At 31.8% G+C, this 27,563-nt stretch overlaps 3 protein-coding genes across 6 annotated transcripts in view; 1 reads left to right on the top strand and 2 right to left on the bottom strand.

Annotated features, from left to right (window-relative positions):
* Positions 1-106: 106 nt before the first annotated feature.
* LOC106669242 (cyclin-L1) lies at positions 107-18,233 on the bottom strand. 2 transcript variants are annotated; one of them, XM_014398577.2, is made up of 10 exons: positions 17,815-18,233; positions 17,550-17,734; positions 12,074-12,194; positions 11,951-12,015; positions 11,690-11,894; positions 11,507-11,628; positions 11,340-11,435; positions 8,331-8,438; positions 8,128-8,177; positions 107-291 (listed from the first exon to the last, which is right to left on the bottom strand). In XM_014398577.2, the coding sequence occupies exons 1-10, from the start codon at positions 18,037-18,039 to the stop codon at positions 239-241; spliced, it is 1,230 nt and encodes a 409-aa protein (XP_014254063.1). In that variant the 5' UTR covers positions 18,040-18,233; the 3' UTR covers positions 107-238. The 2 variants fall into 2 exon arrangements, with proteins under 2 accessions (XP_014254063.1, XP_014254064.1); XM_014398578.2 differs by lacking the exon at positions 107-291 and having other exon boundaries at positions 7,849-8,177.
* A 2,369-nt stretch (positions 18,234-20,602) lies between these two features.
* On the bottom strand, positions 20,603-26,403 carry LOC106669266 (minichromosome maintenance domain-containing protein 2). Its single transcript, XM_024228065.1, has 11 exons — positions 26,149-26,403; positions 24,122-24,362; positions 23,842-24,068; positions 22,177-22,339; positions 22,000-22,126; positions 21,687-21,936; positions 21,464-21,620; positions 21,269-21,401; positions 21,009-21,136; positions 20,765-20,945; positions 20,603-20,712 (listed from the first exon to the last, which is right to left on the bottom strand). Exons 1-11 carry the CDS (start codon positions 26,327-26,329, stop codon positions 20,605-20,607), a joined length of 1,896 nt encoding a protein of 631 aa, XP_024083833.1. The 5' UTR covers positions 26,330-26,403; the 3' UTR covers positions 20,603-20,604.
* Positions 26,404-26,548: 145 nt separating this feature from the next.
* The window catches only part of LOC112127322 (transmembrane protein 62-like), a 9,647-nt gene continuing 8,632 nt past the window's right edge, over positions 26,549-27,563 (top strand). For all 3 annotated transcript variants that reach the window (XM_024228066.1, XM_024228067.1, XM_024228068.1), the window contains exons 1-2: positions 26,549-26,838; positions 26,911-27,022. In XM_024228066.1, coding sequence (XP_024083834.1) covers positions 26,656-26,838; positions 26,911-27,022 — 295 coding nt within the window. In that variant the 5' untranslated portion in view covers positions 26,549-26,655. The remainder of the gene's footprint in view (positions 26,839-26,910; positions 27,023-27,563) is intronic.

The raw sequence follows: 27,563 nt of genomic DNA, 5'->3' as shown, positions 1-27,563 counted from the left end.
TTCAAATATTGCAATACTGCCCCGAAGAGTGTAGGTATGCCATAGGTTTTTTTTTGTCATGTTTCAAAAGTGTTTTATTTAAAGGAAAAAAAATATGAAGACAGAAAACAATCCATACACGATATTATCAATTCCATTATAAAAAAAATTTACAAAAACCCGTTACAAATCAATTATCGATCAATTGTTAATTATATCACAGATAAACTTACCTCGAGTAAAACTCATCCATTGCAACTTAAATTGCAACTGCTTTTATAATGGGCGGGATAAAGTTGGATTGGGAGAAACCTGAAATGTTAATAAGTTTACTAATTATGAGACCAGATTGTATAATAAATAAAATGTTTAACATCGGATATCCTTCAATACTTTTAAAAAAGTATAAAAAAAAATTTTTTTACCCAATTATATTATCATTTGTCTTTTAAAACCAACTTGCCATATACACATCAGATATTGTCGAAAAACAAAAACAAATTATACACAAACATTTTGTAAAATTGTCTGATTATTGTTTAATTTTATGAATCATTCCATTTTTCTATATCTGTTTGTTTTTAAACCAATACTTATAAATTCGATTTAAATCTAAGAAGAGGATGTCCGGTTCGTGCGTCACGGGTTTGGACCAAAATTTTTTTTGGCGATTCTACTTCAAAATATCGGACACATATTCACCATTTCTGTAAATAGGCCCTGGTTTTGCAAAAAAATTAAAATTTTGATTTTTTAATATTTTTATTTCGCCTTTCTCCCTGCTCAAATCAACAATGTGAATATATCGTTTTACTTACAATCTCTTTGGATCAAAGGTACGGTCTTGAAAAAGAAGAAAGCAAATTTATTCGTTATGTCAAGCTTTCGACCTATTTTAAGGTCATCATCGGGGCAAAACAACCTTAAATGTGTCTACAGATTTACATATTTAATTGTTTTTTTATTATTTTTTTTCTTCAGGTGGTCTCAATTTTCCTTGAAGACCGATTGAGACCCAACATTGCCATAGACTGTAACAGTATTCAACGTAGACAGATTTAAAGTTGTTTTGCCCTGATGATGACCTTAAAATAGGTTGAAATCTTGGCATTAGCGAATAAATTTGCTTTCTTTCTTCTTCAAGACCATACCTTGTTCTAGAGTGTGAAAGAGTGGTCGGTATATCATTTTACAGCATTTTTTTTCTTAGACTGCAATAAAAATATAGTAAAAGCCATAAAAGTTTATCAATAACCAAAAAATTTCTAAAAACAAGTATTTTTCAAAACTAAGTCATTTTTTAATGAAACTAATAGGAAATTTCATTTTAGCACCTCTAAAAACCCCTAAATATAAATTTTTCTTTTAATTTAAATTTATCGATTTTTTGACCACTAAAATTTTTCTGATTTTTGAGAAGTAGTTATCCGAATATCAAAATGAAACGACTATAATTCAAAAACGACTAAAAGATTTTTAAAGTTAAACAGACCATTTGAAAGAAGAATGCAGCTTTTTAATGACGTTATGTACCACAAAAAATGTAAAATATTTTTATAAGAAAATAGCAAAATTATTTGTCAGAAATTAACCACTTTTTTTTATGGAAATAATAGTCCAATTTTAATGTTTAATACGTTTGTACAATTTCTTTAAAACATATAAACCAAAAAAAATCGGTCCACTAGCTTTGGAGAAAAATGATGTTAGAGATTGCACTTGGAATCTCTCGACTTTGATTTAGGCAGACAGTTTGTTGAAATTATCAGACAAAAAATTAATTTTCATCCACTCCGTGAAATTCAAAAGAATCTAAGGGTTTTATGATGCTAGAACCACAAATCTTACAATGCAGTCAAGTTTTGACCATTTTCTGACTTACTCTGCTTAAAGAATGATGAAAAAAACGAAAAAAAAAACAGTATTTTGTTGACTTATCTTTTTAAATTGTACCAATTTAGAATATTATGTGTCATAGAACATTTTTGTTTTTATGTTGATCCGCAATGTAATTAATAAACCAAAAATATTTTTTATATCTCTAAATAATGATTTATGCTCATTTAAATAAACTTACTTTATACTTATAATTTTTACTTTATACAATATAATTTATACAATATAATTTATACAATATAAATAAATAAATTAAACCAGAATTATATTTTGTCCCTGCTGTTTCAAAATTAATAAATTTTAATTTAGTTGAGAATGACGAGAGTTTTACTGATCAACGCCCATTTAATAAATTTAGAATAATGAATTAATAAAGGGTAAAAAGCAAAGGTAAAAATGTAAAATGTTATTTTATTCCTTTAGCCCCATTGGCTAATGTTATAATTAAAATTAAAAATATTAAATTGAATAATGTAAAATTAAAGAAAGTAATAATAGAAATAAATCAAAAACTATAGTAAAGATCTTAAGAATAGATTATTTTGAAGATAGGTAAATGAAAAACTCAACGAAAATGTATGGTTTTCCTCTAATTTTCTTCTCTGGCAAGAATTCTGCATGGGTATTTTTTCACTGTTGGATATATGTAATATCACAACCACACTAATCAATGTCAAAATAACTTCTGGCCATTGCTTGCTAACAAACCTAAGGATTTTTTTTGAAGTGAGAATAAGTAATTCCGTAAATACAACTTTTCCAATAAAAACGTGTTCATTATAGACTTCATTGTAGAATAAATCGACTTAATTGGGTTAATGAAGCTTTTTTAAATCTAATTTTAGTCAACATTATATGAGCAATCATTATTTAGAGATTAAAACAACATTGTTTTTATTCACTATTTTTCATGGTCCGCTTGACCAATTAATAACATTCAATTAATTACGGTTTTTAAGTTGAAATAAAAAAGTCTGTGTCACGAGTGGGATTCGAACCCACGACCTCAAAAGGTGGGGTTGAGATAGGAAGTTAGTGCCCGAGGGGATCGAAGTCACGATAGCTCAAGTGGTAGAGTAGCGGCGTATCAAACCGAAGGTCGTGGGTTTGAATCCCGCTCGTGACACTGACTTTTTATCTCAACTTAAAAACCTTAATTAATTGATTGTTTTTATTGGTTAACTTAGAAACAAAAATCTTCAATGCAGATTAGTCTAATTTGGTACAATTGAAAAGCAAAGCAGGTCAGAAAATGGTCAAAACTTGACCTCAAGGTCAGGTTTGTGATTCTAGCATTATAAAAATCTTAGATACCGACTTTCCTGGAAATTGGTGTAAATTAGTTTTTTGACGGATAATTTCAATGACCTTCTGAGACTGACATTCTTAGTACAAGCTCTAATTTTGTTTTTGAGTTCTCAAAAGCTAGTGGTTTTTCATGGCTGATAATACATTTTAAAGAAATGGTCAAGTCCATTTTATAACTATCAAATATTAAAATTGGACTATTGTTTTCATTTAACAAAATGAGATTAATTTTTGATAATCATTTGGCTATTTTGTGTATTTTTTTATAAAAATATTTTATTCATTTTTATGGTACATTCATTATTAAAAAGTTATGTTCTTCTTTTGAATGGTCAGTTTGATGTTAATATACTTTTAGCCATTTCAACCAGATGTTCCAATGACTTCTACAAAGTTGGAAAAATTTTAGAAGACAAAAAATCAATAAATTTAAATGCAAACGAAAATTTATATTTAGGGGTTTCTAGAGGTGCAAAAACAAAATTTCATATGTCTCATGAGAAAAAAAATTATTAAGTAAACTGGACAAAAAATTGAAATTTTTTAGTTAAATGATAAACTTTGATAGCTTGTAGTATGTGTTTTTATTGTAACTACATAAAAAAATGCTATAAAATGGTACATTCACACAGTTAATTTGAGCAAGAAAAAGGTGTGGGGGGGAAACAGAAAATTAAATTTTTTTTTGAAACCTGGGCCTATTAACAAGAAGTCGTGGATACGTGTCCGAAATTTTGGAGTGTAAAATCACCAAAAAAATGTTTGCTCCAAATTCGTGACCCCTCCAACCTGGTCACCCCTTGCAAAAATAAAACTTTTTACCTAAATATGTTTTATTATTTTCCAGTTAACTCAGAACTTAATTATAGTAAGAAAGTTTTTTTTAACGCTTTTATTTAAAAAGAAATATTTTGGTTGAGAACTCAAAACGTTGCATCAGAATCCTTTCCACCCTCTTGGATTATTTTCCCACGCGTTGTTTAACCATCAGAACCTAGTATTGGTGAACATTTCCAACACCAAGTTTTCCCGGATGTCATCAAATTATTTTGACTTTCTTAGAAATGTTGTCAACCCCTTGCTGACATCTGTATGGCTGAGCGTATCCCTCTCATGATTATAAGGTGAAAAAAAAAAGTAAAATCGTTTAGAAGAATCAACATCAGAACTACCACAAGTTCAATCACATTCTAGAATATATACGTTTTACATCTCTTCAATTAAATGCCGAGAGTCAAACCCAGAACTGCAAGCGTTGCAAATACGAGTCAGAATCCTTAACCACTTTGCCATCATGGTTCCTTACAAGGAAATTGTATATGAAGATGTCTACCGCAAAAACGTATCAATGTTTAATAACTAAAATAAATTTCTATATTCTGCTTGCTATAGTTTTGTTCGTACTATCAAGCATCACTCATCAAAATTTTCCGAGGATTTATTTTATTTTTTATTATTATTTTTGACAATCTCTGATCATAATCGGCCTATTTTTGATGGGTTTTGAATGCAAAGACCAGCGAAAACAGACCATGATGATCAGATAAATAAATATTTTCTTATAGACTTATTTTTTAATATTTGTACAAAAATTGTGCTACATCAGGTCCAGGAAGGAATAGACGATTAGATAGACATTTTAATTTGTAGTGTTTAATTAAAAAATTTAACATCAGTTTAATTATAATTTATTTGAGTGCTTTGTCTTAGTATTGAATTAATTTAGAAAATCTTTGATTGCCTGTTGATATCTGCGTGGTGATGGACTTGTAGTTTTTGGTCGTTTCATGTCATCCTTGATCTGCCTATCCTACTGAAGTCATCTGACAGGCAGACATCAAGGGTAGGTAGATAAAGATGACTGTAAACAACCTAACTACAAGGAAATTTATATTTTATGAACAAATTAGCTTTTACCCGTGACTTCGTCCACGCGGGACTCTGTTTTAATGAAACTTTCTAATGCGATGCAGTGCTAGTATAGCTCTCTAATATAATGTCTCCATTAAGAATCGAATTTAAGCCCTTTAGATCCAGCGGTTTGGTCTGTGCATTTCTCTCAGTCACAACTGTTTAATATGTATAGATAAAACAAAATAAAAATCTAACAAACCAGCAATAAAAGAAAGAACAATTTGAAAATAAGAATGTAAGAATACAATATATACACACAATATGTTACAAATGTTAAGTATAAGGAAGAGCAGGTTTATTTATTTTTTAAGTAACTGTAATTTTACCTGTGCTAAGACAACAAATTTCAGAAGTACAAAAAGATCTAAATTTAATATTTCAGACCAATTGAAAAGCATAATTTTATTTAATTCTTTATTATGGGAGAATGAATGTGTGAATGTAACTGATTAGCGTGAATTGAAAACCCCAATTACCTCAAAGGATATTGAGTACTTGAGATAATGTGAATGTTAATTTATTAAATTGGACTTGAGCTATCGTGACCTCGATCCACTCGGACATCAACTCCCCATCCCAACCCCACCTTATGAGTTTTCCCTCCTTTTGCCATTTTTCAAATGTCGTGTAATCGATTTGGATTCTCGACGACAATTGAAATGGCGACGGAGAGCTTTAGTGAAGTGTACTTAATTTTAATTCATTAAATTCACTAATTTCGTGGTCCGCTTGACCAATTAATACTTTACAGTTAATTAAGGTTTTTAGTTGAGATGAAATGTCCGAGTGGATCGAGGTCACGATAGCTCAAGTGGTAGAGCAGCGGCGTATCTAGCCGAAGATCGTGGGTTCGAATCCCTCTCGTGCCATTAACTTTTTTTCATCTCAACTAAAAACCTTAATTAATTGTAAAGTTAATTTATTAGCGCGAATGAAGGGGCTTATTGCCAAATATCCCCTCCAAGGAATATAGATACTCTGGTGTAGTAAGAATGAACGTTAGAGTGTAATTTATTAGCGTGAATTAAGGGGCTTATCCCAATGACGCCGAGGAATATCGAGTTATGTAGGGTAGTGAGAATGTGTGAATGTAATTTATTAGTGTGAACTGAGGGGCCTACCCCCAATCACTTCAAAGGATATTGAGCACTTGAGATAATGTGAATGTTAATTTATTAGCGTGAATGAAGGGGCTTATCGCCAAATATCACCCCAAGGAATATAGAGTACTCCGGTGTAGTAAGAATGAATGTGAGACTGTAATTTATTAGCGTGAATTAAGAGGCTTATCCCCAATTTCCTCGAGGGATATCGAGAACTCTTGGGTAGTGAGAATGAATGTTAATTTATTATTAGCATGAATGGAGGGGCTTATCCCAATTACACCGAGGAATATCGAGTTATCTAGGGTAGTGAGAATGTGTGAATGTAATTTATTAGCTTGAATTGAGGGGCCTACCACCAATTACCTCAAAGGATCTTGAGTACTTGAGATAATGTGACTTAATTTATTAGCGTGAATGAAGGGGCTTATCGCCAAATATCACCCCAACGAATGTAGAGTACTCTGTGTAGTAAGAATGTTAATTTATTAGTGTGAATGAGGGGCTTATCCCAACTACACTGAGGAATATTGAGTAATCTATAGTATTGAGAATGAATGTGAGAATGTCAATTTATTAACGTGAATGAAGGGGCTTATCCCAACTACACTGAGGAATGAGTAATCTAGAGTAGTGAGAATGCTAATTTATTAGCGTGAATTGAGGGCTTATCTCTAATTACCTTGAGGGATTCTACTGTAGTACTGAGGATTGTGTGAATGTTAATTTATTAACGTGAATGTAGGGGCTTATCCCAACTACACTGAGGAATATTGAGTAATCTAGAGTAGTGAGAATGTTAATTTATTAACGTGAATGAAGGGGCTTATCCCCAAATACCCCAAGGAATATTGAGTATTTTTGCATAATGTGAATGCTAACCAGACTACCATGTTTTAATCTTGTCCCTATATATTTGTGTTATTTTATTCACAACTGATGTTCAGAGGGGTTAGCAATAGGCTAAAGAAAAGAGAGTTTTTACTGTTATATCATAAAACATAACTTGACTGGAGAAACTGTAAAAGAAATTGCTATGAAATGTGAGAAAGGTAAGAAAAGTAGGCAAAGCTGATAAATAGAGGGCTGGCAATGACCAATTTAGTTTACCAGCCCAAAAACTAAATCTAACTATCCCTAACCTACTTATTATCAGAAATCCAAGAACATATTTGAAATTGAATAAAAACAATTACTGTTATAATTTCTTGATTGCATTAAATCTTACACTTGCTAAAAAGATGAGTTACAAATTAATTATCGGCAGGATACTTGAGCTAGGGTTTTGGTTTTATGTTAATAAAAATTTTAAAAAAACTACAAATGATTATATACTCAACAAGGCAGTGTTAAATTTGCATAAGAATAACCCAAATTACCAATTTTTGCTTTCTATTGGTAATCAAATCAAAATCCTAAATAAAATTCCAATATGAAACCATAAGTGATCAATTGTAGCACGGTTTGTCTAAAAGGTTCAAGAATCAATTAAAAACAACAGAAAAACCTTCACTGAGAAATGTATAAATGGGCTGGAAAAATCAAAGTGACTGTACTAAATTAAATAGTATTTAATTACAAGAATTAAAAATACATATTTTTGTCCTTTAAAATATTACATATTTACAAAAATTTATTTACAAAATTCTATTAACTACAATGTTTGTTTTTTCCTCTTTCTTAGAAAAATGTGTAAAATTAAAAAAAAATATGGGGATCTTTGAAAACAACCCCCAACTCTGACGCTCTATATAAATGCACCTTGCTATTCGTACTGTTTGATCAAATAGTCAAGAGTTGGTAATTAAAAAGTTAGTAGGGATTTTTAAGCTTTATCAATGCCTACTCCGAATTCGAACTTCGTCATAAGAATCCCTATGTTTTGTTCTTGACTTTTTCTCAGAAGTATAATATTTATCATAACTACCTGAGCGAGCACCCGGACTTCTTGATCGAGAGCGATACCTCGATTTATCCCTGAAAGAGAAAAAACAAAAAGAAAATTAACATATTTATGTAAAAGTTAAGGGAATTGGATCAGGAATCAATCTGAAAGAAAATATTGGAAATCAATTTCATAAAAACACAATTTTGGTAAAATAAATGCCAACAAAAATTCAGTTTAATCACCTGGAATGCTTGGAGGAATGTCTCGGAGGAGAAGGGCTCGGGGTGTAACTCCTCCTTATCCTGTGTTTTTTGCTGCTCCTCCTCTCGGCAGACCTTGAACGTCCCCTACTACAATTTTAAAAATATTATGTAATAAAATTATTAAAACAGTTTAAAGCAACATAATGAAAAATATAATGCTTTTAATTTTCCAAAATGGATCCAATTCTACTTTCATAACACAAGATAACAACTTTAATATTATAATAGCTGCGCTAATATTTTAGGATTTTTAAAAATAAATAAATATACAGTGATCTCTCAGTAATCCGAACTATTTGCTGCAGGGGAGTATTCAGAATCAGATATTTTTCAATATTTTTCAGAGTTAAAAAATACATATGTACAAAAAAATTAACAAAACGCTATTAATTATACACTTTATTACATTTTCTTCATTAATTTGTTGAAGTAGTGAGGAATGGTCAGGGATGAACTATTTTAGAAAAACCCTTTTTTTCTTTTTTTTCTGACGTTTTGACCTTTATTCGGGTATCTTCAGGACATAAAGTTGCTATTCTTGTGGTGTTGTTTGTTTCTCCTTGGTTAAAACTTTATATTATTTACAACTGTATAGTATTTTTTTTTTTTCTAATCAACATGTTTTGCAATACACCAAGGCACTGAAGATGACCCGAATAAAGGTTGAAATATCAACAAAAAAATGAAAAAAAAAGGTATTTTTACAAAACTTGTCATTACTGACTACTTCAAAGAATTATATTGAGCAACCCTAAACTACACACATTTTCTTCATTGCTTCTTCCTCTTATTCACTCATTGTTAAGCAGTAGGTATATTATACTCAACTCTGAAAAAAATTTAGACTGACCTAACATTTCATTTTTTAATAGTGGAGGGAAGTGAGGGATTCATTGAAGAAAAGGAATTCTCAAAAATTCGTAGTCCATGGCCTGTTTCACACTTATCTGGAAGTTGGATAATTATTGGGAGGAATGGGAACGACCATATCAATCTCCCTACATCAGTTGTGCCGAGCGCCTGTGCTGGATAATTTTCCACTTTTTAGAGCTATAAGCAAAAATCCTGAATTTGCCATTGACATCATTAAATGCGTTTTTTACACAATTTTGTTCTAGAAAAAAAGTGTAGTCTAACACAACACTATCGAGAAGTTGACTGCGTGCGAGGAGGAATGTCAACAAATAATGTCAGAAAAATGATTTTACCTCCACTGTTTCAAATAAAAAAATGGCAGTTTTCTAAGATTTAATGTGTCAACAAAGCATCAACAATACGGTGTTTATTATTTGTAGTATTTTATATTCTTGGATTATAACATATAAAAAATATTATTAAGTACCAGTGTTGTTAGTGTATTGGTTTCTTTCTTTTCCCTCCATTTCTTTAAATCTATCATTAATTTCTTGGAATATGCCAATCTAAGCACGTAACCATTCTGTTTTTATAGTCGCTTTGAGTTTTGTCCTATAAAATTATCACCACTCTCTCATGTTCATTCATTTATTCACTCTCTCCACACTTGCTCACTCTCCCTTACTCTCATTCTCTCTCTTTCTTTTACGCTTATTCATTCACTCACTATCTCTCATGTTCATTCATTTATTTTATTCACCCTCCCTCCACACACTCACTCACACTCCTTTACTCTCATTCTTTCTTTCTCACTCTTTTGCACTTATTCATTCACCACTCTCAAGCTCATTCATTCTCTCTCCACACACTTGTTCTTACTCTCTCACTCTTTTACACTTATTCATTCACTCACCACTCTCTCAAGCTCTTCCTTTATTCACTCTCTGTCCACACACTCACTCACTCTCCCTCACTTTCATTCTCTTTCCCTTTTACTCTTATTCATTCGCTCATTCAATCACCAATCTCATTCATTCATTCGCGCTCTCTCTCCACACACTCACTCACTCTCTCTCTTTTACACTTATTCATTCACTCACCACTCTCTCATGTTCATTCATTTATTCACTCTCTCCTCACACTCACTTACTCTCTTTTTCACTTATTCATTCACTCACTCACTTACTCTCATTCAATCACCAATCTCTCAAGCTCATTCATTCATTCGCGCTCTCTCTCCACACACTCACTCACTCTTACTCTCATTCTCTCTCTCTTTTACACTTATTCATTCACTCACCACTCTCTCATGTTCATTCATTTATTCACTCTCTCCACGCACTCACTTACCCCATTCTCCCTCTTTTACATTTATTCATTCACTCACTCACCATTCTCTGAAGCTCATTCATTTATTCAGTCTCTCTTCACACACTCCCTTTCTCTCTATCTATTACTCTCATTCCCTCAGTCAACATTCTCTTTCTTACTCTAGTTCAATTATTCACTCTCTCTTTTATCTGACTCACTCTTCTTTTTTTCTCACATAAAATGTCTCTCATTCACTCCTCCCTTTAATAATGTTTCATTTGTTTCCTTTAACATATTTGTTACAGCTGTTGTTCTGAAGCGACGCACTAAACCCTCCCCGTGTAAGGACATCGTTCCAGAATGACACACCTCTTCTTGAAAAATCCCCGTTTCAAAGCTTGTTGTAAGGTGTTGGGGGTATTTTTGCTGTCGAATCTGAGTCAGTGAGCTTTAGCATCGCTTTGGCAATGTTACTGTGAAGACCGCTTTTGTAATTTTTAATTTTTTTTATTCAATCAAAATTTTCCCTGCACCTCACGAAAGAAAATCAGAGCCATAATGAACCTGTTGAAAATCTTACTTTCTTATTTTTTCCAGTTAGAATTACTTGAATGTTTTGAGTACCGAAGTTCAGACTAGATAGAGAGCACTGTATAATTGAGTCAATTTAAATAAACTAATTGAGAGGGCTTTGTTCAATGGGTAACTTTTAATGCTTCATCTACAATTTTTAATTTTATATTAACTTTAAAAAATTAAATGGAGAGTAGTATATAGACCCAAAATCTCAAATTAATAATAATTTGAATTTATCATGTTTACCTGTGTCCTTTTGATCGTTTATGCTTCGATGGGCTTCTACTATTTGATCTTGATCGACTTTCACTTCTGGCTTTCTCACTGCTATGATTATTTCGACTAAAAATATTAAAAATTATTAATGGTTGAAGTTTATATTTATGTAAATTTACTGTTTAATACAAAAATACCTCGGAGAATTGACACTGTTAGGCGAGTTGTTCCCTGACGTGATTCCTTTTAATTTTTGTTTAGACTCTTGATATTGTCTTTTCAGATCTGCTACTTTCTTTTCAAGCTCTTCCACATTCACCTTTAATACAAATTTTAAAAATTATTAAATTATAAAGTTGCAGATTAAGATACACACTTACTTTTGATCGTTTGTATAAAAGAAGTATTCTATGGCAAATGTCAAGTATTTGGGCTTCGGTTACTTTAAATATTCCAAACCATGGCGGTACTTTTGGAAGGCAGATTTCCAGATACCTGGCACTTAAATAAACACAAGCACAGGCTATTGTTTCCGGGTCATACCTCATAAAAACATCACTTCTTAAAGCGTCATTCATGTAATTCCTAGAAAAACAATTCGGTCAATATTTTAGCTTATTTTTACAACTTAACCGGCATACCAGGAAAGTTGCATGAAGTTTTTATGCTTCTCAAAACCCAGTACTTGAAGGTACATTACTATAACCTGGAAAAATGTTAATTAATGAAAAATGGCATATTCGACAGAGAATTGTTCACATTACCTTATGGGGATGTTTGACGTGAACACAAAAACCGAGCTCCTTTAGGACCCTTCTCTCTGCTTTAATTACTTCAGTTTTCAAATCAATGTAGTGTTGGTCCAAAACCATTGGGGATATTGGCCTAAACAAAGCAACACATTTTCTAAACTGTGCACACACACAAAAAAAAATCATGCGTTCTGTTTTTAAACTTTACTGGCTCAAAAAATAACAAAAAAAATCCTTTCTGTTAATTGTTAAAAAAATAAAACTTGCTATTGACAATTTAAAATAAGTGTTAAATTACTATTAATAATTAACCTAGGCAGGAAATTAAAACAACATTGACCAATACAATAAATAAATAAAAACATGTAAAAGATTAAAAATTGACTTTGACTGTTTTGTAGAGCAAACATTAATTGTTCTAAAATTAATTATTTGTTTTAATCCACCCTTGTTTTAATAAGAAAATAACCTTTTAACATGTATTTTTAGTCGATAGATATCAATATAAAAATATAGATATAAAAACTTGTTTACAAAAATAAAATAAAAAATAATGATATGCCCAAATTAAACAACAAAAATAAACTACAAAACAAAAACAAACAAAAAATTTAAAACATCGAGCTCAATACATTTTAAGTTTTTTATAAATTTGATACATCGTTAATGCAAACACAATGTATGATGATAAAGAGTAAAATTTCTAAATAATTAATCGGGTTTGTTCCATTTCCATGTCCTCGACATCCTGAATGATTCGTAATCCCACAAATCAGTTCATTTCGATAATCCTCAATCTTGAAAAGTCCAACACTAACAAAATTTGAGAGTACATCACAAAATGTATTTAGACTAGTACGTGAATACCATCAGTTTATATTGATTTTTTTAAAAGAATCCATTGATCAAAGTTTCCGCGAAATCAAGTCAGATAAAGGCAGCCTTGGTCTCCGTCTGCCTCAGCGATTCAGCTCTTGTTTAAAAATTAAAATATGAGTTTTAATACAAACATCACTACGATACACTTTACACAAACGCTGGAAAATATTTAAAAGAAGAAGAAAAAAAAGTTAAATTATTTTGACCTAGAGTATCCCTGGAAAAATAAATGATCACAGAAATGTTTTTGCCATGGTTTTTCCTTACCATTACAATTGCAAAATGTTTTAACCTGTAAACACAATTTTTTTCTACTTTTATTTATCAAAAAACCACGTCACTGTTCACTTTCACTGCTGGATTCTTCTCTTGTCCTTATTAAGTAGCTGGGTGCCCAGTTTTCATTGTCAGTTTATAAAAGTTCTTGTAATAATTCCATCCATAATGCTTCTTGCTCCAAATGTTGTAAGCTACGGAAGACTTTGTTAGGGAGACACAAGAAATAAAAACATTTATCATGGTGCATAAAAACATTGAACAAATTTTAAAACATTATTACCATACATACCACCCTGCACTCCAGACATCATTATTATTTTATTTTTATTTTTTTTACAAAGAAAATAATCTAAACTTTTTCAATATTAGCTAAAAAATATCTGTTTAATAAAGTCAAGAAAATTATTAAAGAATAAGATCAATTAGCAAAATACCGTTGTCATCTTTATTATTTCTTTTCATTTGTGAAGACCCCTCGGTGTTTATTTTTTATAACAATCATTTCATTTTCATGAAAACCATTTTGAATATAGAATTATCTCGGTCCTGATAAATTTATTTATTTGTAGATTGTCGCAAATGTGTAACCATCATGCGACCCTCTAAGCTTGTTATTAATAGGGAAGGTGACAACGTGGGTTTAGGGTGGACGGTCGCCGACCATATTGGCTGCTCGCCAGTCACTCTCCCTTAGTCACGCTGTCAATACCATCTGCGAACGGAACCCCAAAAAAACATTTGAGCAAAAGTTCAACTTTTGGACATAATAAAACATAAAGAAAATAACATCTATATTTATAATACAAATACATATTGAATTGCTGCCTGAGTTGTTTAACCTATTACTAAGTGTAAAAATGCATATAAAAACCAACCAGCCTACAAATAATAAAATTACATATATACTTACTTATTTCTTTAAAGAAATCATAAGGTATGTCAAGAAACCGTCTAAAACAATGTAATCTAACATGATAAATATTCTTAAAAACGAATATGATGTAATGATTAAGAAAAATATTAAAAGAAATATCAATGTAATATTAACCTTTACACAAAAATCAGTTCACTTGATAGAATAAAAAAATAAAAAAATGATATTATTTCAGCCAGCCAAATGTACATCTAAAAATAAACTTATCTTCAAACGAGTGCCAGACAATCAAAATCCAATTCTCAGAATAATTTTAGTCCGAGTATGCATAGAATCAATTGGAATTAAAGAATTTGTTTGAATTGAAAATACAAATATTTAGGTATTTCAAGGTTTTTGATATTACAGAGAAACTCTTGAGAACAGGTAGAGAGTACAGATAAGAAACCAATTATCTTAATCCTGTGGGGTTCAAAACCACATTTTCCGGTGGAATGAACATTTTACTTTTTAAACCTCCCCCCCCCCAAAAAAAAAGGTTGAAAAGCACAGTTACAAATCGGAGATGAGTAAGTACAACTTGACGTTTTATAACAATGCATAGTATTTAGAAGTACGTTTATAAATCCCAGGCACTGAAGATGATCTAGATACAAGATTGAAATGTTGGCACGCTAAAGAAAATGTTTTTCTAAACCTACATCGCACCATACTGCATCTCACGATCTCTAAATTATAAAAAATAAATTTTATAAAAATATTGTACTGGTAATTTCGAGTGGAAAATCTCAATAATAAAATGTATTTTTAATGTCAAAAATCATAGTCACACTAAATAGCAAAAAGAGGTCTTTTAAATTAAAATTGGGTTTTGTTTAATTTAAATGGCCCTTAAATTCATAAAACTAGTTCAATTTAGCCAATGTTCTTTAACATTTTAATTTCTCAGCTGGCAAAACCCCACTTTTTTGGCCACTTGTCTTTAGGCTTTGAAAGGATGTTTCTAAGTGAACACGTACCTCTAAACCTCTAAAAGCTACTCTAAAACATGAGTCCGACTGTTCCTTTTTTTAAAGAGTTAATTTGTTTATTTCTTTACTAGCAACCTATCGATAATCATTTCTTGATATCCATTGTTTTTAGCTAAAGTTTTAATTGTTTGTAATTCTTTTTTATAGTTAGTAAATGGGAGGTTCGGCATACGGTCTATGAGCCAAATGAAAACCAGCAGCTTTTTGGGTCCATGGGTAAGAATCTGTTGGTATCATGGAGCATGCTCAGCATTCGTTGAATCCTGCATATCTGGAGCCACCTTTTCACTAATCATAAATTCCCCTACTGACTAAAACAGTGAGGATAGGTAGACTAAACGAAACGCCTGACTTCAAGAGATTTCATCTAAAGGTAGCTCTAGATATGCAGGATTCGCCGAATGGCAAGCAAATGTTCGCTAAATCCTGACTAGTGGGGATGGGTGCTCAGTTATTCCCCAAGCAACAATATTCGTGAAGTAGCCGAACTTCATCCAAAGCATCCACATTCAGGAACCAATTACGTACAAATACATTGGGTTGGAAACGAAGTTAGAAATCCATTTTTCTATGAGGAGTTGGCTTCTTTGATGTGGATAGGAGCCGACAATGGGGAAAAAATGGGTAATGGTTCGTCATACAGGCCTGGTTAGCCTTTCAGGTTTATTTAGATGCGGATAATTATGTAAAGGAGGAGCAAATTGTTGAAGAATTAGACTCTATAGAATTGTTTGATATGTGGAATGTAACGATTTGAATTTGATTGATATCATATCTATGACTGAATAAACCTAAAATTTTTATCAACTTATAAATTAATTTTCACATTTGACATGTATTTGTATAATTTAAACAACGTTTATAAATCCCAGGCTCTGAAGATGATCTCAAAAGATTGAAACGTTGGCATGACAAAGAAAACGTTTTTCTAAGCCTACATCACACCAGACAGCATCTCGTGATCTCTAAAGCCTAGTACGCACTGGGATTCGTTGTTTGGATTCTTTGTCACAGAGGTGCATCTGGGATTCATTTTCTTGTGGCCAGGACACTGCGCGACAATGAATCTTGAATCTGGTGTGTTGCGTTTTACTATTTTTTGAATCCCATCGTAAATGGGATTCTTTACTCAATGTTGTGAAACGTGAATCAAACCAAATGGACCTCTCAGCCATTCTCGTGCATTGCATGTTTTATTTTTTTCTTCACTTTTGTTAAAGTGTGGATTCCACTTTACAGCTGATTTTAGATTTGCAAATGCGGTGATGTCTGTGGGACGTTTCCTCAGAGGAATACAAAGACGGGGGAAAGAAAGCGGACACTGTGGTTGCCCAAAAATATGAAGTTAGTCTACACTTGCGAGGAAACTTAGAGCAAATTGCTAGCCTATTGATAGTAGAAACTGACACCCTAAAATTCGTCACATTTTTTGCAATGCATGGTCCAACCATTTCCAAATGACATTTGAAGTCAACAGGACTAATCTAAACAAAATTTCGGAATCCCTTCAAATCTCAGTGTCAAGAAGATTGCGCCCATTCTTATACATGATCCTTGAATATCCGAATTCACCAACATGGTGGCTTTTTGTTAGTTCTTTTTTTTACTCTGTAGAGCTAGTTAAGGTGGTACTACAATCCCTGAGAGCGTGGCCTCGCTCAACATGGCTCAGACTCAAACTAGATGTGAACACAATTTCTGGAGGAACAATGCCGCGGGGTGGAGTCTGCGATAGAGTCCGAACAAAGAATTCCAGTGTGTACTAGTCGTTAATAATCATTAATTAACAGTCACTATACCACACATTTATATATGTTAACAATTTTTTCCCATCGTACCATCGCATAATTCCAATATACATGTTGACATATAACGGCTTTTTGTTGGTTTTAACTAGAAAAATCTGAAATTAAATCGACGAAAACTCAGACAGCAATAGATGAAAAGAAACAAAAAACAGAAAGGATAAATAAAAATGTGAGCCAAAAAAAACATGAAAAAATGTGAAATCGTGTAAATCAAGTTATATGAAATGTTCAAACACAACGATAATTAAACGCTAAATGAAATTTTCAGTTACAATTAGACATTAGAACAAAAGAAAATGATAAAAATATATTTTAATACACCTGCAAACTGTGCTCCTCATTACTGAAGTTTGAAGCAAGTGAAACTTTTTTTTAAATTAAGAAATCATACCTTTTTGTTGTTTACTGACGATTTTTTTTAAATATTGTTATATTATGTACATATATATTTTTTATATAGCTGAAATGCAATCGTGAATATGAAAAGTATTTGGGTGTTTTCCAAGAACGAAAGCATGTAATTTTTTTTTTTTTTAAAGGTTGGTTTTTGAAGAAAAGTGAAAATTGATGTTGCTCTCGTTCAAAGAAAAGCAATAATTAAAGATTTCGGTACTCACTTTTGAGAATTGACTTGTCGGATATGGTGAAAAACGTTAATAACGTCCCTTATTCTCCTGGGAGCTTCCTCGATTTTCGAAGCGAGGCAGACGCATGCCATGGCAGTCGTCTCCATGCTATGCCTCACAAACGACTTTGAATAATAAAACCTTTGGAACAACACTTGACCAGTGGCCATAGCGACCTGAGGATTGCGAGAGAGAAAAAAAATAAATAAAAGAGAAAACGTCAGGAGATTTAGATGTATATTTTGATGTATGTTACCTGAGGAAGCTTGAGGAGGATTCCGGCTGTTTGTATAAGCTCGCATCCGAGGACTCGAGAGTCGGTCTCCGTCTCTTGATCCATTCCGTCCAATTTGGACGGCGTCGTCGTGAGCCTCTCTTCCGGGAGGAGGACGTTGTTGAGCGAGAGCTCGATCTTCCCGTACGGCTTGACGATCGGCTTTGCCGCGTTGGCCGAATTGTTTTCCGCCTTTTGCAAGCCCATTTCCGAGAGGATGAGAACAGGTCGAAAGTGGAAAACTCTCCAAGTGGGGAAAAAGTGGAAAAACGCTCGGACGACGGATCGGAAACGAGCCGCTGCGACGGGGTGAGACAATGGCGGCCTGTTGGGTCGGGCTCACGACGAACGGGAAAATGGCTTTCACGATCGCAGACATGAAAAATCCACATGAAGCCAATGCCTTCTCGATCCGCCCTTACACAAACTTCAAAAAATCATCAATTATTATATTTTATCGAATAAACATACATTTAAATATAATACATATTTAGTCATAGTACATAATTATTTCATCTAAACGGAAAATATTCAAGAATACTGTAAACTTTAAAAATAACTTCCACTCTAATCAAAAACTTCAGTGAATACAACAACATTTATACAAGAAAAAATATATAATACAATGCTACATATTTAGTACATAGTACATAAACAAAAATTTCATTGAATACAATAATACTTATATAAGAAATAATACATAAAATAGTCATATAAAAACATATTTAGTATAAGCACATAATTATATAATACGCTACAAACAATCATCAATTATTATATTTTATCAAATAAACAGACATTTAGATGTAATACATATTTAGTCATGGTACATAATTATTTCACCAAAACGGAAAATATTCAAGGATACTGTAAACTTTAAAAATAACATCCACTCAATTCAAAAACTTCAACGAACACAATAACATTTATATACAAGAAAAAATATATAATATAATACTCCATATTTAGCCATAGTACGTAGAACATAAAAATAACAACTCAATTCAAAAATTTCAATGAATGCAATAATACTTATATAAGAAATAATACATAAAATGATCATATAAAAAACAAAAATACAAATAAAAAACGTAATTAATATTAGCGCATAATTTATAATACACTACAATAATCAATTATTATATTTTATCAAATAAACAGTAACAACATAAAAAATATATAATACAATGCTATAATTTAGTACATAGTACATAAACATAACTACAACTCAATTCAAAAATTTCATTGAATACAATAATACTTATATAAGAAATAATACATAAAATAGTCATACAAAAACATATTTAGCATAAGCACATAATTATATAATACGCTACAAACAATCATCAATTATTATATTTTATCAAATAAACAGACATTTAAATATAATACATTAGTCATAGTACATAATTATTTCATCTAAACGGAAAATATTCAAGGATACCGTAAACATTAAAAATAATTTCCACTCTAATCAAAAACTTCAGTGAATACAATAACATTTATACAAGAAAAAATATATAATACAATGATTATATTTAGTACATAGTACATAAAAATAACTTCAATTCAAAAATTTCAATTAATACAATAATGCTTATATAAAAAATAATACATAAAATAGTCATATAAAAAACATAAATACAAATAAAAAAACGTATTTAATATTAGCGCATAATTATATAATACACTACAATCATCAATTATTATATTTTATCAAATAAACACTTTTAAATATAATACATATTTAGTCATATTACATAATTATTTCATCCAAATGGAAAATATTCATAGATAATGCAAACTTTCAAAATAACAACTCATTTCAAAAACTTCAATGAATAAAAACACTTTATTTATTAAATAATATATAATACAGTCATATACTAAATAAACACAAATAAAATACGTATTTAGTAATAGTACATAATTATATCATTTAATTATTTCATCCAAATGGAAAATATTCAAAGATAATGTGTGGTGTTTAGTGAGTGTTAATTAATTATTATTCATAGATTGTGAGATCAGATCGTCACACCAGACCGCATTTCACAATCTCCAAATAATTATTCATAGATAATGCAAACTTTCAAAATAACTTCAACTCAATTCAAAAACTTCAGTGAATACAATAACATATATAAAAGAAAAAATATATAGTACAATACTACATATTTAATCATAGTACATAAGTATTTCATCTGAACAGAAAATATTCACAGACATTGTAATCTTTAAAATAATTTCAACCGAATTCAAAAATTAATCCATTTATATTTAGTGGTCTAACTAATTGACCAAATAACTTATTTCAATTAATAGTTGAGATGAAAAAGTTAGTGCTACGAGCGGGATTTGAACCCATGACCTTTGGCTCAATACGCCGCTGCTCTAACCACTTGAGCTATCGTGACTTCAAAAATTTCATTGAATACTTATATAATAATTGATATATAAAACGTCATATACTAAACATAAATAAAATGCATAATTATACAATCTCAAAAAAAAAAATTAATTGATGGATCTTAAATGATGAGAGGCTGTTCATCAAGCACAGATGGAATCCCCAAAAAGTTCTTTAAAAAAACAACTATGTCTATTACTATATCCCATTAATATCCCTATTTGGATATATAATTAAGTGAAAACTGAAATAAATGGATTAAAAAATAAATAAATAAAACAACATTTTTTATTATTTAACAAATTATACATAGGTAAGATCGAAAAAATATATAAATGAATTAAAAACAAAACAATATAATACTAGAAGACATTTTTCAATTCAAATTTGTCATCAATAAAGTTATATCCAATTAACAAATTTATATATTCTTCAAGCCAATTCTTAAATTGTTCAAGAGTAACATCCATCTGTAAAATAGAACAAATAAATAATTTGTATTTATGTGTATTTTATTGTTACCTGTTTAACGTATTGAAATGAATCGGTTCCATTGACATCCCGTTTTGGTGGTTCCTTTAGCACGCACGGTCCAAACAACGAACTTATGGTTTCTTCATATAGGAAAATCACCGCTATCACGTCTTCATCGGTTACGATACTCCGCATAGAAATTCTAGCGTGAGCCTCTGCCAATGACGATCTACGCAATTTAAATTGTCACATCGTCTCTTGAAGCACATATTTTTCAATTTTTAAATTTTACATAATTTTGATCGATTTTACAGGCAGAGCCTCTGGCCTTTCTCTCCGGCTTGCGACAAAATAATTCCGAATTAGTTCGACTGCGGTAGGGGATATTTCAACGACTTGGGCCGATGCCAGCTCAACTATCTAACAAATTGATCATTTTAAATATAATTTTTTACATTAATCATTTAATATTTTAATGAAAATTTACAATAATTAAACAGAATAATTCTATATTAAACTATTTTAAATTAAAAATAAACCTTTCCTATTTACTTCTTTCAGTATTGATTGATCTAGAATTGTGTCGTTATTGAACAAAATTGATCCCGCTGCTTCATTCAACAAACAAGTGGAAATAATTTCATCAGTACTTCCTATATAAGAAAGAAAAGGTAAGCCAAAAACACTAAAAAACAAAAATAAAATGTTTAGTTGACATGTAGCATGTTTAAGTAATAAACACTAAACTTTATCAGTGTTTTTAGATGATTGATTTCCTGCTGTGATTTGTTATGTAATGTCCAGTGAGTCCAGACTGCAGATTGCAACGGATAGGTCAATATTGACGGTTCAAAAGTGGAACAGATAGTTTTATGGCACAGAGTAATCTTTTCACTTTCCACTGCTGCCATATTTAAAAAAAAAAAAAATAAAAACACGTAATTTAAATTTAAATGTCAAAGGCACTCACCGGAAGCGATTTGTTTAAATTTTAATGAATTAATTTTGGGGACATTTCCAATATAGAGAATCCCTTGAGATGCTAGAAGGAGAGGCCCGGCTTCAAGCCAGACGCCGTTTGCTTCCATTACGACCTCTCCCGTCGGTGAGGTTGAAAGTGAAACTATCGAATTCACACCAAATCTGCTTAGTCTGCAAGCAGAACTCATGACCTTGTCGCAGTCTCCCAGCGCCAATATCGGCACAGGAAATTTTCCATACTGTTTATTAAAAAAAAAAAAAATTGAAAGAGCGTCATAAATTATATATTAATTTATATTTACCACTGAGGCAAGGCTTAAGAGAAGGCCAGTTTTTAATTGGGTAAATGCCGAAACAGGATAAGATTCGACGTATAACTGAGACGCTAAAAAATTCACAATGCACCAAGGGGAGCCACCACACAACTCCCTTAATTTAAAGCAGGTTTGCAAACTAGTTTTGCAAAAAAAATCTATTACCTTATTTCATTATATACTGCAATAATTTTAGGAGAAACTGGTAAATATATTTGGTTAATTGTATGCTGTACTCTTTGGATTCCCAATGCACACAAACCATTTTGTACTCTTTTAACTACAACACTATAGCGAATTCCAAGAACAAGGTCTGAACATAGATCATCTAAAATGATAGACATATTTTGAAAAATTTTAATAATCCTTGTTGAATTATTTGCATCAACAGTTCAATTAATACACACTGCTTCAAGTGGAATTTTGATTTATATTTTAATTTGATAATGTTTTGAACATATTTTTTTGTTTTACTTTAAAAATGATTTAGTAATTATAATTGGACGGAAAGTATTTGATTGTTGACGATTGTAAGGCAAAACTGCTTAATTCTTAAGATGATTTAAAATCTCCACATTGCAAGTCATCAAGGGCATTTAATTCTTTAAAAATGCCATTATTCACTATTGTACTGGGATGAAACAAAACAATTATGAAAAGCCAATAATCAGCAAATTGTTCGTGCCATTGCACTCGTGAGGATGTAAGAAATCAGTGTTACACTGCGAGAGTGTTACATTTGCCTAAAATAACAGTTGTCAGGCACAGCGGTACGAGGAGTATGCATTGTCAGAGACCAGAGATGGGATGCCCAAGAGTCAGGGGACCAGCTGATGGCTGTTTTGTCAGATTTCACAATCTGAGACGTCGCTTTTCCACTGCTTCTGAAATGTCTGAAAGACTTCGAACTATTCTGATTCAGATCTGACCATTAGTGCTGAAACCAAAAACAGACTTGCAGAAGTCATTCTACATCCCAGAAGGCCATCAATGGGTCCAGCGATCATAGTTGAAACCAGTTAGCGTTTGAAATAGAAACCAACTTTAGGCAGAATGAATGAAGAAATATGTTTTCAGATGATTTCCAGTTTTCTCTCTATTCACGAGATGGATGTCTTTGAGTTTATCGGCCAGCTGTAGAGCTCTAACAACATTGCTGAAAGAAGGTGGTTCAGTCATGGTGTAGATTGAAATTTTTTTTGCAGCAAAAACGGAGTTACACGTTGACACATGAAGAAATTCTCGAGGAATATGTGATGCCATTTGCTCCTGTTATTTGCAAGGAATTTTCGTTTAAGCATAGTAATGCAAGACCAAACTGCCGCCACCAGTGTTACGGAGCACATTCAAGATGTCAATATTTACACTCTAAGAATGCCAGCCTGTATCCCTGATTTGAATGCCATTGAGTACTTTTGGGACGAGCTCAGACTTTGTCTAAAACTAATAACCTCCTACGACCTTAACTGAGCTGAAGTTAAATTAATGAGATTTGGGATGAAATTTCTTAAGAAGTCGTTAAAGGCTTAATTATGAGTATGTTGAGAATATTAGAGTGTTTAATAAGAGCTGGAGGAAGTAATATATCCTATTCAAAATTTTTGTTTGTTTTATAATGTTTTATGTTCACACAAAATATATTTTTTATTTTTTTAAATTAATTTTTTTATTTTTGAGGGATATTTTTATTTTCACACTAACCGAATATGTTAATAAATACCTGAATTATTAAAAAAATCAGTTTTAGTATTATTGGAAAGGCAAGTACATAAAAAAATATCAAAATTTCAAAGTGTTCAGTTTTTGTTTTTAGAGCAGCTTAGAACAAACCTTGAAATTCAACAGATATCCCTTGGTATCTCCTTGCATCTGGAGAATTTAACAGCCCAGCTTTCATAAACGTACAAAAAACGTGATCACCAGAATTTCTAGCTTTGACTAATTCAGTTTTGTCTTTTCCACATTCTTGACATTTTGGCGGTGGCCTACTCCCAAATACGACCTGATGCTGGCCACCCCAACAACTCTCGGCCAGGCAGAAATAAACAGTGCTTCGCCTGAAAAATTTTTCACGGTAAAATTCAGAAAGGTTTAATGCCGAAACGCCTACATGTATTTACACACTGTGCTCCGGCCTGAAAGAATTCCACAAATGCTAAATAAACCCGTTTTTGAATTTGGCTGGAAATCATCTTCTGGTTTAAATGGAAGGCAAGAAATCCTAAGGTCAATGTTTATAAGGCTGGCATTCAAATCAATTCCAAATGATGTGTTGACACATTCTTGGAATATTTGCTTCAAAATCTCAACAGCTTCATCAGGCTCGTTTATCAATAATTCAGCAAAACTCCCTGTAATTAAAATTCCATTTATTCAAAAAATTATTAATCACAAGGTAGTAGTAATGGACTAAAAGTTTAGAGTATACATTTTTATTTTTTTTAGACCTTTTTTGAAGGTGGTTAAAGAAATTGTCAAATATACAACATTATGGCATCGTGTGCCATTTTCAAGTACGTGTTTACCTCTTATTTAAATATTATTATTATTTTCCTTAACATATTACATATTACTTAACATATTTTTAAAATTATTTCATTATTTGTTTAATATGTCAGTTTTTCATGTTTAAATGTTTTTTGTCTTTCATTTAATTATTATAAGTAAATTGTAAATTCAGTATTTCCAATATTTTTGAGGGCCAATGGGGTACTCGATATTCCTCCATAGACCCACTCACATCACACATTCACGCTAATAAATACATTCATTCTCAACACAACCTTTATGCTCATATTATACAGCTAACCTAATTGAGAGTCACTGGGGTACTCGATATTCTGCCATCGACCCACTCACATCACACATTCACGCTAATAAATACATTCACTCTCTACATAAGCTCAGTATTCACAACTGCTATTACTATATATAACAGAACAACCCTGTTTCCTCCTAGAATCGAGACAGGGGACCCAGACACTCACCTCATGCTCAAGTACAATTCTCATAACAGGTGGAATTCCTTCGCACTCACTATATGGAACCAAGGTCTTGCATCCTTCAACAAAGACACATCTGACAAACTTTCTCTACATACCAGACACTTTGGGCCAAGAGTGTCTGTGTGTCAACCTTGCATGGCCTATTTTTAACTGGGTGAGGATGACAAGTCAGACCCTCTGAGGGCCACCCATCGCTCTTCACAAGCAAGAGATTCTCTGTCAATACATGATACCTATTGATGCTACCACTGCTATTATTATTATTTTATTATGTTGTACATAAAGTCCTATTTGTACCTTTAAAATAAATAAATAAAAAATACAATAAACTAAAAGGGGGAGACCCTTGCTGATTAATTTATCGCATGTAGAATATAGTAAAAAAGTCAGAAAATAGGAATTCCATTATATTATTTTTGTTGGTAAAAATGGACAAGTAGATCTATTTACCTGCATATTCCATCAACACCCTTATACATATTATACAATTAACCTTGGGTTAATGGGATGGTTGATGGAGCACTCGATAATCCACCATAGACTCTCTCACATGACACATTCACGCTAATAAATACATTCAGTATATAGTATTATAGTAGTTACAAATACTATAAAACTAACCTAATTAAGAGCCGATTTAAAATAAATAAATAAATAATAAAAAAAATCTAGGGGAGATCCTTGCTGGTTAATCCCTAGTATCGCATGTAGAATATAGTAAAAAAGTCAGAAAATAGAAATTCCATTACATTATTTTTTGTTGTTGGCAAAAATGTATAAGTAGATCTATTTACCTGCATATTCCGTCATCACCTTTATACATATTATACAATTAACCTAATTGATGGTCAATGGGGTACTCGACATTCCACCATCAACCCTCTAACATGAAACATTCATGCTAGTATATACATTTACTAAAAAAACATTCCACCTTTACAATTACTATAAAACTAACCTAATTAAGGGTCGATTTAAAATAAATAAATAATAAAAAAAAATCTAGGGGAGACCCTTGCTGGTTAATCCTTAGTATCACATGTAGAATATAGTAAAAAAAGTCAGAAAATAGAAATTCCATTAGATTTTTTATTTGTTGTTGGTAAAAATATGTACAAGAAGATCTATTTACCTGCATATTCTACGAGAAGAGGGAAATCTAATTTAAGGGTGTAAAAGAATGGTAGAGTTAATTCGTTACGATAAAATTGGGTATTTTTAATATAATCTTGTGCGGAGTTTCCTAGCTCGATTAGGCCTTCTGTTTTGTCCAAATAACGAATTATATCTATTTTGTATACTAGATATTCCATATTTGGAGGATTTTTTGTTTTACACTTTAATTTTTTTAACTAGGGTGTCTGAAATTTTATTTAGTGTTATAGATTAATGGCTGGTTTGGTGTTTAGATGATAGATTTTTGTTTTTTGATAAGAAAATACTTTTTATTAATTTTTTGTTCCCCTGTTGAAAGTCAAGAAGACGTCAGACGTCGTACGAGATGTACACCTCAGCAGAAATAACTTATCTGCGAAGGTTATAAACAAAGTAGTTGGTACTGTGATAGATATGAGAGTGAGATGGAACTAGGAAGTATGAAGTAGGATGGATTGAAGCTACCAGCAGGAAAATTGTGGACATGAAATTGACGAAGGGAGGGCTTTTGGTCGTGGTCGGGATCGTCGTCCTGTCTGCGTTCCTGGCCAACGTCGCTCAGCTCATCGCCATCGAGGCGGCCGAAGGCGAAGAAAGACGTTTCGACGGCCGACCCGAAGACGTCTCGATCGGCGACTCTGCAGACAATGTCGTCTGGTTCGTCCAGGTAAAAAAAATAAATAAATAAATAATTCGCCCGCAGATTTTCTGGATTATTAATCCAAATTGAAATTTACAGATTTCTGACCTACATTTGAGCATATTCCAGGATCCTGACAGGACAATTGAATTCAGGGATTTCTGTGAGAAAACACTCGAGATAATCAAACCCCCTGTCGTCCTTGCCACAGGTAATTTCTTAGATTCTTTCAAGTTTCAAGTTGCTCCATGTATATTAACCAAAAAACAAAAATATTATAGATGTAGATGTATTCCGATCGGGAAGTAATGTCGTTTCTGACCGAGTCAACATTCATTTGTCATTTATCAGCTCATTGTGTATAGGAAGCGAATAGGCACAACTCGGCACATAGTATACCTACATACCTACATGCATTACATCTCATTCACACAAAAAAACATCAGGACTCTCTGCTATGCCTAAAGTTTTAGAACAACGTTAGGTGCGGTCTGGTGTGACGTAGGTTTTAGAAAAACATTTTCTTTATCATGCCAACGTTTCGATCTTTATTGAGATCATCTTCAGGGACTGGGATTTACAAACATTGCTTAAATTTTACAAATACATGTAGGAAAAAAATGAATTTATACAATGCTAGAAAATTTTTTGTAAAAAATGAATTTATACAATGCTAGAAAATTTTAGATAAAAAAAATGAATTTATACAATGCTAGAAAATTTTAGATAAAAAAACAGAGCGAGAGAGAGAG

Source organism: Cimex lectularius, unplaced genomic scaffold (genome assembly GCF_000648675.2).
Source record: "Cimex lectularius strain Harlan isolate CLEC.00 unplaced genomic scaffold, Clec_2.1 scaffold216, whole genome shotgun sequence".
Classification (NCBI taxonomy): Eukaryota; Metazoa; Arthropoda; class Insecta; order Hemiptera; family Cimicidae; genus Cimex; species Cimex lectularius.
This window is presented reverse-complemented; position numbering and strand designations above follow the sequence as displayed.